Source organism: Ambystoma mexicanum, chromosome 4p (genome assembly GCF_040938575.1).
Source record: "Ambystoma mexicanum isolate Mex_15411 chromosome 4p, UKY_AmexF1_1, whole genome shotgun sequence".
Lineage (NCBI taxonomy): Eukaryota > Metazoa > Chordata > Amphibia > Caudata > Ambystomatidae > Ambystoma > Ambystoma mexicanum.
The window spans coordinates 795,256,457-795,270,688 of record NC_090927.1 but is presented as its reverse complement, the minus strand read 5'-3'; the positions used below and the strand labels follow the sequence as shown (position 1 = coordinate 795,270,688).

At 45.1% G+C, this 14,232-nt stretch overlaps 1 protein-coding gene across 2 annotated transcripts in view; it reads right to left on the bottom strand.

Annotated features, from left to right (window-relative positions):
* Positions 1 to 8,347, bottom strand: part of LOC138452622 (hormonally up-regulated neu tumor-associated kinase homolog A-like) — a 387,623-nt gene extending 379,276 nt beyond the window's left edge. For both annotated transcript variants that reach the window (XM_069605014.1, XM_069605015.1), the window contains exon 1: positions 7,930 to 8,347. In XM_069605014.1, coding sequence (XP_069461115.1) covers positions 7,930 to 8,181 — 252 coding nt within the window. In that variant the 5' untranslated portion in view covers positions 8,182 to 8,347. The remainder of the gene's footprint in view (positions 1 to 7,929) is intronic.
* Positions 8,348 to 14,232: the final 5,885 nt, after the last annotated feature.

Here is a 14,232-nt window from a genome sequence, read left to right as displayed (position 1 = left end):
TGGTTGATCACAGAGAAGGCCAACGAATCCCACAGTGTTATGGAAAACTCGATCGCGCTCTCAGACTCATTTATGGAAGAAGACCCTGATAAAATCGCTTCTACTCCCCATAGTAGAAGTACGACCTCCCCCACGAGAGAGAATTATTATTTTGCTTTAAAGGAGGCAGGTACGGGTCAAGTGGGGAAGAAGAGGAATATATGTATTATCAAGAACCTCTATCAAAAGAATGAATCTGACTGGCTCACGAGATCTGAACTCCTCACTAGTTTGTATTCAGTTCCTCAATTGAGAGTTCTTATATCTGAGGATTTTGAATTCATTGAACCTCTGACTTGTGTAAACACTAATGTCTCTGCTATCCATTGTAAAATCCAATCTACCATACAATTGTTGAGATCGTATAAAGACAATTTAGTTGAGGTGGACGTGCAATTGGACGCAGTTCCTGAAAAAGAAGATCATACTTGCCCTAGGAAGAAGATCCCTGAGACCAAGAACAAGACTTGGACGCCTTTGGTATCCAAAGAGAAGTCTCCTCAGATAGAGGACATCCAGAATGTCTTGAAGTGGCTGGCGGAAGCATTACCAGCGGTTCTCAACAAGGACTGAAATTTTGCTATTATGTCTTGGAATTGTAGGGGTTTTAACCATTTGTTTCGAGTAGGAGGGTCTTTGTCTACAGTAACCGAGTACCCTTGTTTTTGTTAACAGGAAGCATGGTTAACCACTCAAGATGTGCTAAATGGTTATACAGTATATCAATCCCTGGCTAATAAGGGGCCTCGGGGAAAACCATATGGGGGTTTTATTGTGGGCAATAAGCATAATGTTAAATCTCGGCAGATTGAGACTAATTTAGACAAGTTTCTTGTGGCTGTTGAATTTGATGTGTGGTCTGTGGATCATTTGGAAAACATCTTGTTAATCACGCTCTACTCCCCACCGGGTGCGGTCCATAATGAAGCAATTCAAGAATCTCTGCCTGAGACCATGATAAAATGGTCCTTAAAGCAGGGAAATAAACTTATTGCGATAGTGGGGGACTTTAATTGTCACATGCGGGGTGGGAAATTGTCTACAAGTAACCCTCTCTTAAGGGCCGAGCATAATATGCACCAGACGAGAACGGATATGGTGGGACTACAATGGTTGAGTTTCTTTAAACTATGGGACATGGAAATGATTAATGGAAGAATGTTGGGTGATAATCCTGGCAAAGAAACTTGGGAAAATGGTAAATTTAAGAGTACTCTTGATTATGTTTTTGTTACCCTGGAATTGGCTATTCTTGTGAGAGACTTTGCGGTCTTGGATAGTAATTGGAGTGATCATGCTTTACTTTCGTTGACAATTGCCCCGTATATCACTAAACATGCTTGTAAATCTTTGGGGACATTGAGGGTAAATCATGCGGCCACGCGTATTAGTTGGTCTGAGAAAAATATAGCTAAAGCTGCTCTGGATATATCGGAGACGCGTCATCCAGAGATAGCCATTTCCAGGAAATGACAATATACAACATTGAAAATTGGATATCTGCGTTTTCCATTGAACATGCTTCTTCGAATATGGGACTAGCTTGGACTGAACAATATAAGGTAAACAGGTATGATTTGGAAATCAGGGATGCCAAAAGAACACTTAGAACAGCAATCCGGAAAGCTAAGAAGTCTTGCCTAATATACAGTCCTTCCATACTTTGAGTAGATTGCTTAAGAATAAGTATAAAATGTGGATTAAGCAAAAAAGATACCTAAAATAAACTCAGGCAATGGCAGGATACGGTGCATATATTATGCACTAAGAACACTCGTAATATATGGGCAATATTGGGGGATGCTCAGGGTAATAGGAAAACCCCCATTGATCAATCCTATTGGTACTGAGAAATGGGAAAGATTTCTGTTAGAACGTAACATCGATATGGGAGATAAAAGTAGCATCATAAGGAAGATTATTCCTCCTGTCCCTCCTTTTTCAATTACGGTTGACCAACTTATAAATAAAATAAAAGAATTAAAATCATCCCGAGCACTGGGGCTGAACGGTTTGGCTAATGTTACCCTGAAAAACAAGCCGAGGTTCTGGGCGGAGCTTTTGAAGATTCTGTTTGACAAAATCTTCTGTGAAGGGAAAATCCCAGACTCTTGGCGGAAGGCAATATTGATCCCAATATATAAAAAGGGATATAAATTAGAGGCAGCAAATTATAGATTACTGTCCATGCTGGATTGTACTAGCAACATTTTTGCCAGCTTCCTATTAAAAGAACTTCAAAGTTGGACGGATCGGAGAAGTCTTCTTTATCGTTTCCAGAGTGGTTTCAGGCAGGGATATTCCACTATGCATAATCTGTTTATTTTGGATAGCCTGCGTATGAATGCCAGAAAGAAGGGGAACCCCCCTATTTATGCCTTATTTGTAGACTTTAAAGTGGCATGTGACCGACTACGCAGAGGACTACTTTGGGCTAAACTAGAAATGCTCGGTTGCCCTCAAGGTCTTCTTTACTACTTAAGACGTCTACATGACAACAATATGGTTTCCTTAAAGCTTGATTCACAAGGTAATATGACAGCACAAGTGGTACAGAATCGAGGGGTTAAACAGGGGTGCGTTACTGCACCTACGCTATTCAATTTATTTGTGTATGACCTTCCCTTAGCTATTCTTGAGGCATATAATTGCGTGCCTCGTATAGGGGTCGAAAGATGTCCGGTACTTGCGTACGCTGACGATCTTGTCATTCTGTACCATACATTTAGTGGTCTGCAACATTCTGCGGAAGCACTCTGGTTACATTGTAAAAGGAATGAGCTAGCAATCAATTTGGAAAAAGACTCAAGTGATGTGTTCTTCAATAAAAAGATTGCTTGCATAAGACTTGAAGTACTAGAATCTGTCATATGCTATACCCCTTCTTATAGATATTTGGGCATTGATTTCGAGATGACCAATGATTTCCTGTACTATATTCAAGCTCGTATAAGCAGAGCAGCTCAAATCACGGCATTAGTTTATCATTTCACTGTGACCCATGGGGGATTCAGCATTTGGGCGGCTCGCCTACTGTTTCAGCAGGTCTTTACCCCAATGATGATTTATGGCCTCGAGGCCCTACAAGAAATTGACCTTAAGTGGCTACAGGTGGTGGAGGGTAAATTTTGGAAAAAAATTCTGGGCCTCCCCTCCTGTATTCCGATGGCCATTATCAGACTTGAATTGGGGTTATTATCCCTAAAATCAATGGTGCTCAAGAAAAGGACAGAACTCTACTTGAAGCTTAATAGTACTTCTTGTAACCAATTGTTGGTCTCTCTATGGCATGAATTGTGTATGAAAGCTAAGGGATCATTATTAAAAACCAGTACTGAAAATTATTTCTACACTATAAATTGGAGCTGTTGCCAGCAGCTAAATCTGCTTTGTCAAGGAACATTGACTTGGCTGATTGGTTAGATAATCATGCCCATTTAGAACAACTAAACAAATATCATTTTGTGAAGTACATTTTATATACATACAAAAAGCCTCAACAGTATCTAAACTAGAGCATTAGACTCCGATGATTTATTTTACTCACTAGGATTAATTATTTACCAGTATTAGAAAATACTGGAGTAGTAAATAAATTAACGGATGAGGAGCGATGCTGTAGATTATGTGAGGACAAAAGATAGTAGAGTCAGGGCAACATGTGTTAACTGGCTGCCCAAGTATGCTAAATATCTATAAAACATATTATGGGAAATTTGTGCATAATATGGAGCATATAAAGGAGGAGATATTTTGGTGGTGTAATATGAATTCCACAAATTTGAAATGCTTAATAGCAATGTATAATGTATGGTTAGAGATTGAGAGATTAGTGACTATCTCTATTTGAGACAATTGCATTGCTTGGGAATTATTCTCTTGTGTTACAAGAGGTATAGGGAGTGAAATGTAGACTGTTAATTTTAATGAAAGTGTATCAGATAATGTTTTAGAGCTGATCCTATTGAATGTATTGAATTTTAGGTATTTTGATATGGTTTTTAGTAAGTTCTTTGTATATTAATTATGAATATGTAATTCGATTTCTTATCTTTTTCTTGCTATTGGTCTATGTATTTATAATATGTAATCATGTGAAAAGTTTATTTATAAACTGCAACACATTAATAATACATTAAACAATAATAATTTAATATCATCACTTTCTTTATATTGGTTGAACTACCCTCTTCGTATGTGATTTAAACTTTTTTTTACATCAGATGGTTGCTGATTACTATTAACGCTAGCCATTCTAATATGGTCACCATGCTATATTATTTTTGCATTGCTTTTTCTTTTATTAGCATGCTGTACATGCCAACACACCACTCTAACACTGAGACCCTCATAATGGCTTTAGGTGAGGAGCGCACATGCTCACGAGGGACGGTGGGGAAGGGGCTTCTGTTCCTCTCTTTGGAGCTATTTAGGTAAGTTCCATGTGTCACAGTCTGCTGTTGTGCTAGGAATGAGAGGAAGGATACACGCAAAGGAGATTGGTTCAGAATTTCTCAAAGAATCCCTCATACAGGGTTAGTCGTACCACTTAGCATGATCAACTCCTCCTCTTCTGTTCTACTCCTAGGTAAGGTGTAGATTCAAACTCTAGGTAACAATCAAATCCTCCGAAACTTTCATTTATTCTATCAGCTATTATTATGAAACCTAATATCACATTTTGCCTTTAATTTATTTTTAAATGATTTTAAACATCAAAGTTGTTTTCATATAAATAAGGACATATCCTAATCCCTTCTTTTTGTCAGCACAGGGTACGGCTACAACATCCAATCCGATGTACAATAAATGTCTCAATCCTCTTGCGTAGCTTGCTAAAGACATGCAGTTATTGTAACAAATAATTTCTTTCACAATCTCACAATATTTACTTACCATGTGGTTAATTTCATATTTCTTTTCCCAATTGGTTTTATTTTTAAAATATGTCCGTTTATTCTATGTCATTTTTGTTTGAATTTTTTTTGATTTGCCAGTACTTGAATAGTTTATGTGTGTTGCACCCCATCATTTCTTTATTCTTTCATCCATCTGTTGACCGTGATATATATTCTTTTACATTGAAAAAGCTCTAGGAGTGAAACATGTACCCCATTCATATTATACATTACATCAGAATCTTAATAAAATTGCTGCGGGGCATGTATACATCACAACAACGTAACATAACTGGAGAGAAGGATCATGACATTGAGCTTCTGCTCGTGTGGCTTCAGATGCGGGAGACCGCGCATCCTGCCATCTTGGTCACATTCCGCCACATTTTCAGTGCACATCCATGAACGCCCCTATTTGCCATTTTTTGTCACACTTCTTGTGTATTTTTCCACCTCTGCCAAAGGCACACATTATGGAAAGCAGTAGTGCCCCATTCATTCTTTCAGGCACCCCCCTGAAGTACCTAAGTGGATTGATACCCAGCACATAATAAGACACCTGTAATTTAGCAAGAGCTACTTGCACGTAGTGCTATAAGCAAACCTTGAAAATGGCCACACAGCCCGCTACTCGGCAAAGGAGGTCTTTGCAAACGTTTGCTGTGCACCACAGACCATTCTTAACGCATGTCTCCCAGTTATTAATAAGGTGCTGGTTTACACAACATGTGCTTGAAGTGAACATGGCATATTAGCTTGATTTCTGCCATGTGTGTGCTTCCAGTGCATTTCGGTATTCTTGATGCAATGTGGTCCCATATCCCCTTTGACCATATTGGTTGGGCAATCTCCATGCAGTCACTGCCATGTTGCCAGAGGGGTACGCACCATGGGGGATTCCCGGGTCCGCACTTAGAAACCTCTGGGTATTAGGCGTGCTATAAATAACCTATCATATCATTTCATATCTGCTTGGAGTAGCAGTCATGGGCTGCACCTCTTCCCCAGCCATGTCGGGAGTTTCCTGGTACAGATTCTGGGAACACAGCTGGAGACACGCAACCTAGCTGCGTAAGTGAAACCCTCAGCATCCACCCACAGTGGGTGGGGGCAACTGTGTGGGTAATGCCAGGGAGTGAGACCAGGTTTGGTGCCTAGAATATCTGCAAGAGCGGAATTCGGTGAAGTCAGAGACTGCAGCCATTCTCATGAAGATCCTTTGACACCACCCCTCAAAGGATAGGATCTCTCGCACCGGGTGAGAAAGTGGGTCACAGGCTGGCACTTTTTCATCCGCTAGCCACAGAAATATTTACACAGTTCCATACACATTTGCTTCAGTGCACGCATTGGCTATTAAATAGAAGCAAGGAGGCACAACTCCTGAATATCACCATTTCTAACGGTCTTTTCTCTGAAGGTTATAGTTAGGTGGACGGTGAGGCTACACATACATTGTACTGCTCACCTGTCTGGCAACAGGTTCAATGTAACAAAGAACCCCAGACAGGTGCTCCTGTCTTTTTCTATGTAACCAAGTAAGCACTCTTGTAACAGCGCCACGATGCCCCAGGGCTGCTTTGTGTGCTTTATAAATACAAATACATGAAGTAAATAAATAAAATACACCTCGTCCTCTGCCACATGGGCCACAGATCCTCCCACATTTCACATTTCACAAGACAGTGGGTGTTCATGGGCAGCTCTCATCGTCCCATCGGGGCGAATGGGTGTCCCGTCACATTGGGCACTTTGCCTCATTGTGCTGTGGCCTGCTAGCATCAGTCAGTATGTTGAAAACCAAAAGAGGACTGAGAACCATTGTTTTCTAAAAAAAAAAATGTCATGTATCCATTTTGCAAAATCATGACGTCAGCAGTATTTGCATTAAAGTGTGTTTTGGTGTGGGCAGTCCAAGTGCATCCATGGCTCTCATTATGAGTTTGGCATCTTTTCATGCAGCCATTAGCATTGCTCCACAGGATAACTCTTGGGACCCTGCCTGATTATGGGGACATCTGTTGGCTTAGCAGTAATGGATTTCCAGGAACACCACATGAAGTATTTCTGTAAATGAGCCTGCATTAGGTGTGCATTGTGTTCAACGTGTGTGCATCCATTTCCACCCTCATTTCAAGGTTAGAAAATGATATTGTGCGGATCAGAGCACTTCTGTATTTTATGGGACAGGGGTGGGGGCTGCAGCCTCAGAGACCTCTGGGTGCCCCCACCCGGAATACATTGCTCTATGGTGAAGGGCCTTGAGGGTCTCGTCTCCGTCTGATAACACGCTTCTATAACTTCCGGGGAACTGTACACATGTCTACCACCACTAGAAATAAGAGTGGACGATGCGAGTTATTTCACCCGGCTCTGCTTACGCCATGGGGTGTTAGTGGCAGGCCCATGAGGACATATCACCTGTTTCTATCATTACCACCATGCGCCAGTGGCATTTCCTGCATGCGGTATTGTTGCTAAGTGAACATCTGACGGGTGGTAAGTACAGGCGGCATTTAGAAAATTCAGCCCGTGTTTACCATTTCTGCCACACTTGTAACGAGGACCTGTGTGGCTGTGCCTTCAGTACTCAGGCTAGGTTTTCCCGGTTGAGCCACCCGGCCTGTAGTTTCTGGTTCCCGGGGCCTCTTGTAAGAAATCGCAAATGGTTACACGAACAAAGCGTGCAAGGAAAGGTTTCAGGTCCTGCTAGTTCCGTTTTCAAATGATACCTTTCTCAGAGAAAGAGGCTAACGTTTTAAAGTGCGTTAGCTTTCGAAGTGCCTGAGACTTCTTCATCGGATGGTGACTGTAGAATGGGCTGTGCGGTACATGTACCGCAGTAGCGTTGTGCAGCCACCGTATATGGCCGGAAGGCGCAGTGATGGGCCGCTATCTACGCTCTCTATTACACGAGATGAACACTGACTCTTAATTACAGGATGAAACTGCTGGCGTTGGCGTGAACCATACAACATTGGACATATATTACCTTCTGCCCCGTGGGGATGTGCAGTCCCTCCATGACCTTGGCAAACGAGCCCTTGTTGATCATTTTGCCCACCAAATAGTTGCCAACTCGCTTGGTGTGGGGAAAGTTCTTCAGCGCCTCCTGGGGCATCTTGCTGAAGCAGGCTGGCATATGAAACTCCCGGCTGTTTTTCTCCCATTCCGGCTGCCCCTTCTCCGGGGTCTCCGACTCTGCGAGAACGGCATCCAGAGTGGCCTTGAAAGCTGCGGGCATCCTCCGAAATGTCGGGCACACTGGCAGCGCCGCGCCCTGCAGACGGAGCCCCCTGCGGCCGGTGCTTAGCGCCGCTGGCTGTGCGGGTCTGAAGCCGGCGCGCCCTCCTCGGCCCGGCGCTGAGCCGCCTGCATGGTCCCTCCTAGGCCAGGCCTGTCATGGCTGATCTCTGACCGCGGTCATGCAGGTGTGCTCAAGCAGATCCACGCTGGAGATTATTAAGCAAACCCGATACACTGTGTCAATTAACGTCCGCGAACTGCCAGTGCTGCAGGTGACACCCAATACCCGCACGAGCGCACAGCGACCCGCCCCGCCCTTTTCACATAGTACAGGAAGATGGCATCCAAGTGTCAAGTGTAGTGTGCCTTATGACAACAAGGAACCCAACTGGCATCCGGACGCTTTTCTTTACTTTGAAAGGCATTAACACATAAATGGTGTGTGTAACAGTAAGTTAAGCGTCATTCCGCTACACAGGGGAGTTGCTAGGTCTGGAAAAGACCCGGGCTAAGCTGATGTCAGAACTGCCGGGACTGGGGGCTAGCTAGTCTTTTGGCTGTAGCTCCTGAGATTCTATCCGGGGCTACAACCAAAAGATCAGGGGCTATAGCCCCCTGAGCCCCCCCCCCTAGAAACGCCCCTGCCGCTACACATCTTTTCTCTAAAAAAGAATATAAGGACACAAATAAAAACGTGTAAGAAATACATCTCCCTATCAGATGAATGCAATGAAAGGGCTGCTACAGCGCTGTCCAGGGGGGCGCAGGTACCAGTTACGGGAAAAGCGGGAGAGGGAGGGTGCACCCGCCTACAGGTGACAGGGCATCTTGCCTCGAACACACACACACAGCCCGAGGAGCTCGAGGAGCTCGAGGGATGAAGGGGGGTGGAGGAGCTCAAGCGGGGAACCGAGGCCGCGCAGTGCGCCTAATTGCGTAACTATATTTATTTATTTATTTCATTTGTTGATAGCGCCCCGACCCGGAGGTATCACGGCACTAGAAGGTTACAGCATAGGTGGTAGAAACACTATTAATGTTACAGCCAATTGGATTCTGGCAATATACAGGTAATGCATGTTAGAGATACAACTCATGGTTGTGGGCAGATGGGTAGGAAGGTGCATCTTGTATACAGGGTGGTATAGAGTGTTCCAGAGAGTGTGGGCGATAGAAGTGAAGCAGGATCCACCAGCTCTCTTTCTGTTAAATCTAGGTGTTGAAAGCGTGGTGTAGGATGAAGAGTGCAGGCTGCGTGTGTGTGTGACTTTTTGGAGATACGGTGGGTGAGGTATGGAGGGCGGTGTTGTGGAGAAAGCGATGCGCGATGGACTTGATTTTGAACTCTATCCGTGCTTTGATGGGTAGCCAGTGTGCCTCACGTCTGGCAGACAAGATGTGGTCTGAACGTTTAAGGTCCCAGGTTGCTCTCAGGGAGTTGCTCTGAATCAATTGAAGTTTGTTATGGTTTTTTTGCCAGTTCCTGTGAGGATTGTATTACAGTAGTCCAGTTTACCCCTGATGATGTCCCTCGCTAGGGTGAGGCAGTTGCTAGTGATTAGAAACTTTCTTGAGAAATTGATAAGCTTGGTGGAGTAGGATGCCGATGAGGTGATTGCCTTCACATGTTTTTGCATATTGAGCTCAGCATCGAGGTAAACACCCAGTGTTTTGACGTGTGGTGATACAGGGGTGATGTTACCATCGATGCTTAAGGAGATAAAGGTGGGGTCGAGGATTTTGAGGAGGTGTGGGGAGCAGACTATGAGGAGCTCTGTTTGTCATTGTTCAAGCAGAGATGGTGTCCAGCCATCCAGGCCTGGAGGATGTTGTAGATATGGTTGATGTTGGTGGAGTCTAATTCCTGGTTGCCAGTGAGTTTGATGAAGACTTGTGTCTCGTCGGCAAAGTTTTGGGTATGGGATTTTAAGGCTGTCCAGGTGGTCGAAGAGTGGCTTTGTGTACATATTTTACAGAGTGGGCGAGAGGAAGGACACTGTAGGAGACAGGGATGGGGTCATACCCTGCAGGATCGTCCGGATAGGAAGGATTCAATTCAATTGGATGCATCTGTGGAGAGGTTGAAGGTGGAGGTGAGGTGGTGGCAAAGGATCTCGTGGTCGACAAGGTCAAATGCCACAGAGAGGTCTAGTAGAAGGAGGATGGAGATATCCCCTGCATCTCGGATGAGGTCCAGCTAGATCTTAAGGTCGAGATGGACTGATTCTCTGATGTGTCTGGGCCTAAAACCTGATTGGCGGGAGCCTAGGAGTTTGTGGGTTTCAAGATGCATTTGGAGTTGTTGGAAGGCAATGCGGTCAAGACATTTCAGAAGGTAAGCTACTGTGGTAATAGGGCGCTAGTTGGTAGGGAGGAAGGGGTCAAAGGAAGGAATAGTGTGATCCAGGCTTCTTTGATGGGGTTGAGAACTATGTGGGAGATGATGGAGACATTGATGAAGTTGGCAATTGTAGGTGCAATTGAGTCTGCACACATCTTAATGGGGTGGGCTGGGCATATGTCGCCTGTGCAGTTAGTGGCTTTAAGGTGTCGTATGATGGTGGTTACATCTGTGGGGGAGACAGGGGTAACGTAGAAGAGGGGGGTCTGGGGAGTGGTGGGGGTGGTTGGTGCAGGGGGATTGGGTTCAGGGGGAGGAAGGAAGAATTTTTTAGTATGGTTTTGTCCCTGAGCTTGCAGATTTTGTTGGCTAGGGCAGATTGTATGAGGGGTCCCCCAAGCTTTGTCTTTAGAGAAACTATTGTTTGGTGGGGCTGGAGTTTCAAGCTCCTTGAGGATTTCTTGTGTTGGAGCTAGCTTAGTTAACTCTGACATTGTAGATGCTGGCTTTTATGCTCAGGATAGCTATTTTATTTGTGTGGGCGATGGTATTGAAGGATTCCTTATTGGTGGGGGTCGGATCTTTGCACCAGAGGTGTTCTTGGGCACATTTGAGTTTGCAGAGCGCTATTAATTCTTCTGTGAACCAGTTGTGGTGGTTGATTTTTTTCCAAGATGTGGTCTTGAGTGGGGCATGCCAGTCTAGGGTGCTGAGGAGTGCTGCATTGTAGGCACCGAGGATGGCTTCAGGGTCGGTGGTGTGTGGTCGTGCTTTAAGGGTGGCAACAATGGTGGGTTCCAGTAGTTCTTTGGTCAGTTTCAGGGTGTGTCTAGCAGTGATGGGTGGAGGGGTACCTGCTATGGGCTTGGGGGTAGAGGTGGGCAACATGGCAAAGCAGATCATTGGATAGTCCGTGGAGGCCACTTGCACAGATAGGTTGGCGGGTAGATCCAGATGAGGATTCAGCTTTTGTCGTGAGTAGGGGAAGACACCAATTGGGAGAAGTTAATTTCTTCAAGAGCTGTGGTGAGGGCTGTAGCCTTCGAGTCGGAGGGGTCTTTGTAACCCATGTCGAAATCTCCTAGGAGTAGGAGTTTTGTTTTAGGCTTTAGTAGAAGGGCAATGAGAAGGTGGATGTCGGTGTCAGGGCCACTGGGGTTGTTGGGTATAGGAGTAGTATGTGTATAGTGGATTGGGGGTTGGATTCAATTTTGCCTAGTAGGAGTTCATAGCGAGGTAGTGGTGAGAGTGGGGAGGCTCTGATGGGGAGGGATGATTTGGATATGATGGCAACACCTACCCCTAGGTTGCCATCTCGGTCAGCTCTTAGGCTTGGGTAGCAGGTGGGTAATGCTAGGGATAGGGAGGTGTTGCCACACCGTCCGAATCAGGTAAACACCGACAGGTGAGCAGACTACATTGGGAGGATCCAAACAGGCTTTGTACAGTGGGTCACCTAGAAAATTGCACGGAAACTGCATGATAGTGAGATGGGGGAAGATTCACTCGGACAGACTGTTCCTAGAAGTCAATAGTCGCTGGTAACAGGACTGGCTGTTACATTCAGGGATGGTGAGCCAAGATCTTGGGCGCTCGCTGGGACCGGGGAGAAACTAGGTTTACAGAAATATGCCTGGGATGATACAGTCAAAAAGTATGCTCAGCAGTTTCAAATTGCCCCGTGGCATGCAGGCCTGGAAGAAGGTTGTGGGATGAGGCAGGATACGTGAAGAAGCCAATCAGCAGATGAGGTTTGGTGTCCCTGAGCAGCAATAAGTATCTCATGCTCTAGCTGATGCCTGCTAGGCACCTTATTGGTCGGATGCCATGTGAATATCTCCCTTCCTACAAGCACAGGGTGTTTCGTGTTTTTCCAATGTGTGCTGACCAATGGCAGGATATTAAAGTCCCAGAGGTCAGCACGATTACATAGTGTAAAGTAGCAACTAATGTTTGGGGTAGAGCAGGAAGGAATGTGGCACCATGAGGGAGGTGATTGACTTGGGGCTATGGGACTGTTTGCTCCAACCATTTTTAACTAACCTATGTTTTGCAATAGGGGATTGATTATCACCGCCAATTAGCTTTGTGGGACACTCGACAGCTCATAATCACTATTACAACTGGTTCTCGTTATGCAAATGTTGTTTTTGCGGTATAAAAGATCGGGACGTGGTGGGTGGCTTTGTCGGCTCTCATCAACCAGTCAGTTCTGTTCTACTGTGCTGTTTGATTTGTGCCTGCCCAGCTGTAATAAACAGTGTTACTTCTAGTGTACATAGTGTAAAGTAGCAACTCTAATGTTTGGGGTAGAGCAGGAAGGAATGTGGCACCATGAGGGAGGTGATTGACTTGGGGCTATGGGACTGTTTGCTCCAACCATTTTTAACTAACCTATGTTTTGCAATAGGGGATTGATTATCACCGCCAATTAGCTTTGTGGGACACTCGACAGCTCATAATCACTATTATAACTGGTTCTCGTTATGCAAATGTTGTTTTTGCGGTATAAAGATCGGGACGTGGTGGGTGGCTTTGTCGGCTCTCATCAACCAGTCTGTTCTGTTCTACTGTGCTGTTTGATTTGTGCCTGCCCAGCTGTAATAAACAGTGTTACTTCTTTCCCGGTGTGCGCTCCTTTGTAGATTCCTTTTGAAATATCATTTGCAGGACCCCTAATTAATTTTGGATGCCCCCGCGAGATCCTCAGCTCCTTTGGACAACTGGGGGTATTCCGGCCGCCCTCTTGGGGGGCACAGGTTCAGGGACCGCAGAACAGTGCACCAATGATGAGGTCCTGCAGCTGCCAAGTTCGCAGAGGTCTGCCTAGTCCTGAGCACCGCTTGCTCTCAGGAGGAGCGAGCCTGCACAGGCAGGCTCGGGGCTGAGAGGGCTCGAGGATCTCTAGGACACGTGAGTGTATCTGTGCATGAACACGCAGTATCGTGGTTGCATGCCCACGAGGCGGGCTGGGGCTTTTATAATGATGTTTAGGATGCATCCTCAAGGTGGAAGGACGATCGGCCATAGTAGTAGATGGTAGTACACTCTACCCCACAGAGAGTAGCAGTGCGTAAGTGGGCACACCTGCAGTAGAGCAAGGAGGGTGCGTGGTAAGGGGCGGACCTTGTTAGACGGCAGTTGCTTGTAGTTTAGGCAATTGTATAGTTGTATTATTGGGAGAGTAAAGGGTGTTTGTTTTATGTATATGTTGAAATGTTGTTTTGTGGTCAAGGAGTAGGGGAAGATAATTTGTTCATAAACATAATTTGTTTGTCTTGTAAAATGAACCCAGGTGGAAGGGTCAACGTTGAAGGGTACCTAGTACATGATATGGCGCTTGGCATTTTTAGGGGCAGATGTTGATGCATAGGAGGGGCGCAAGTAGACTTCCGCCTATACTACCATAGGTAAAGGTGAGCCCATGGAGAGGGCTGGTGCTGTACTAAGACAGCATGAGTGGGTGAGCCTGTGGAGAAGGTGAGAACGAGAGATCATGCATGCTGTAGAAGGGGAAGAGGGGTAAGTGTGTGTGCGTGTAGGGTTGAAAACGGTGTGGGTGTAAGAGAGAAAGGGAAAAAGGGGGAGTATAGGGGGAAAAAGGTGAAAAAAGGATATAGGAGACTATTGGGATAGAATATAGGGAGAGGAAACAGTGTGAATAATGGCATTTTGGAATAGCCCCCTTGATCGCATGTGTGAAAAATT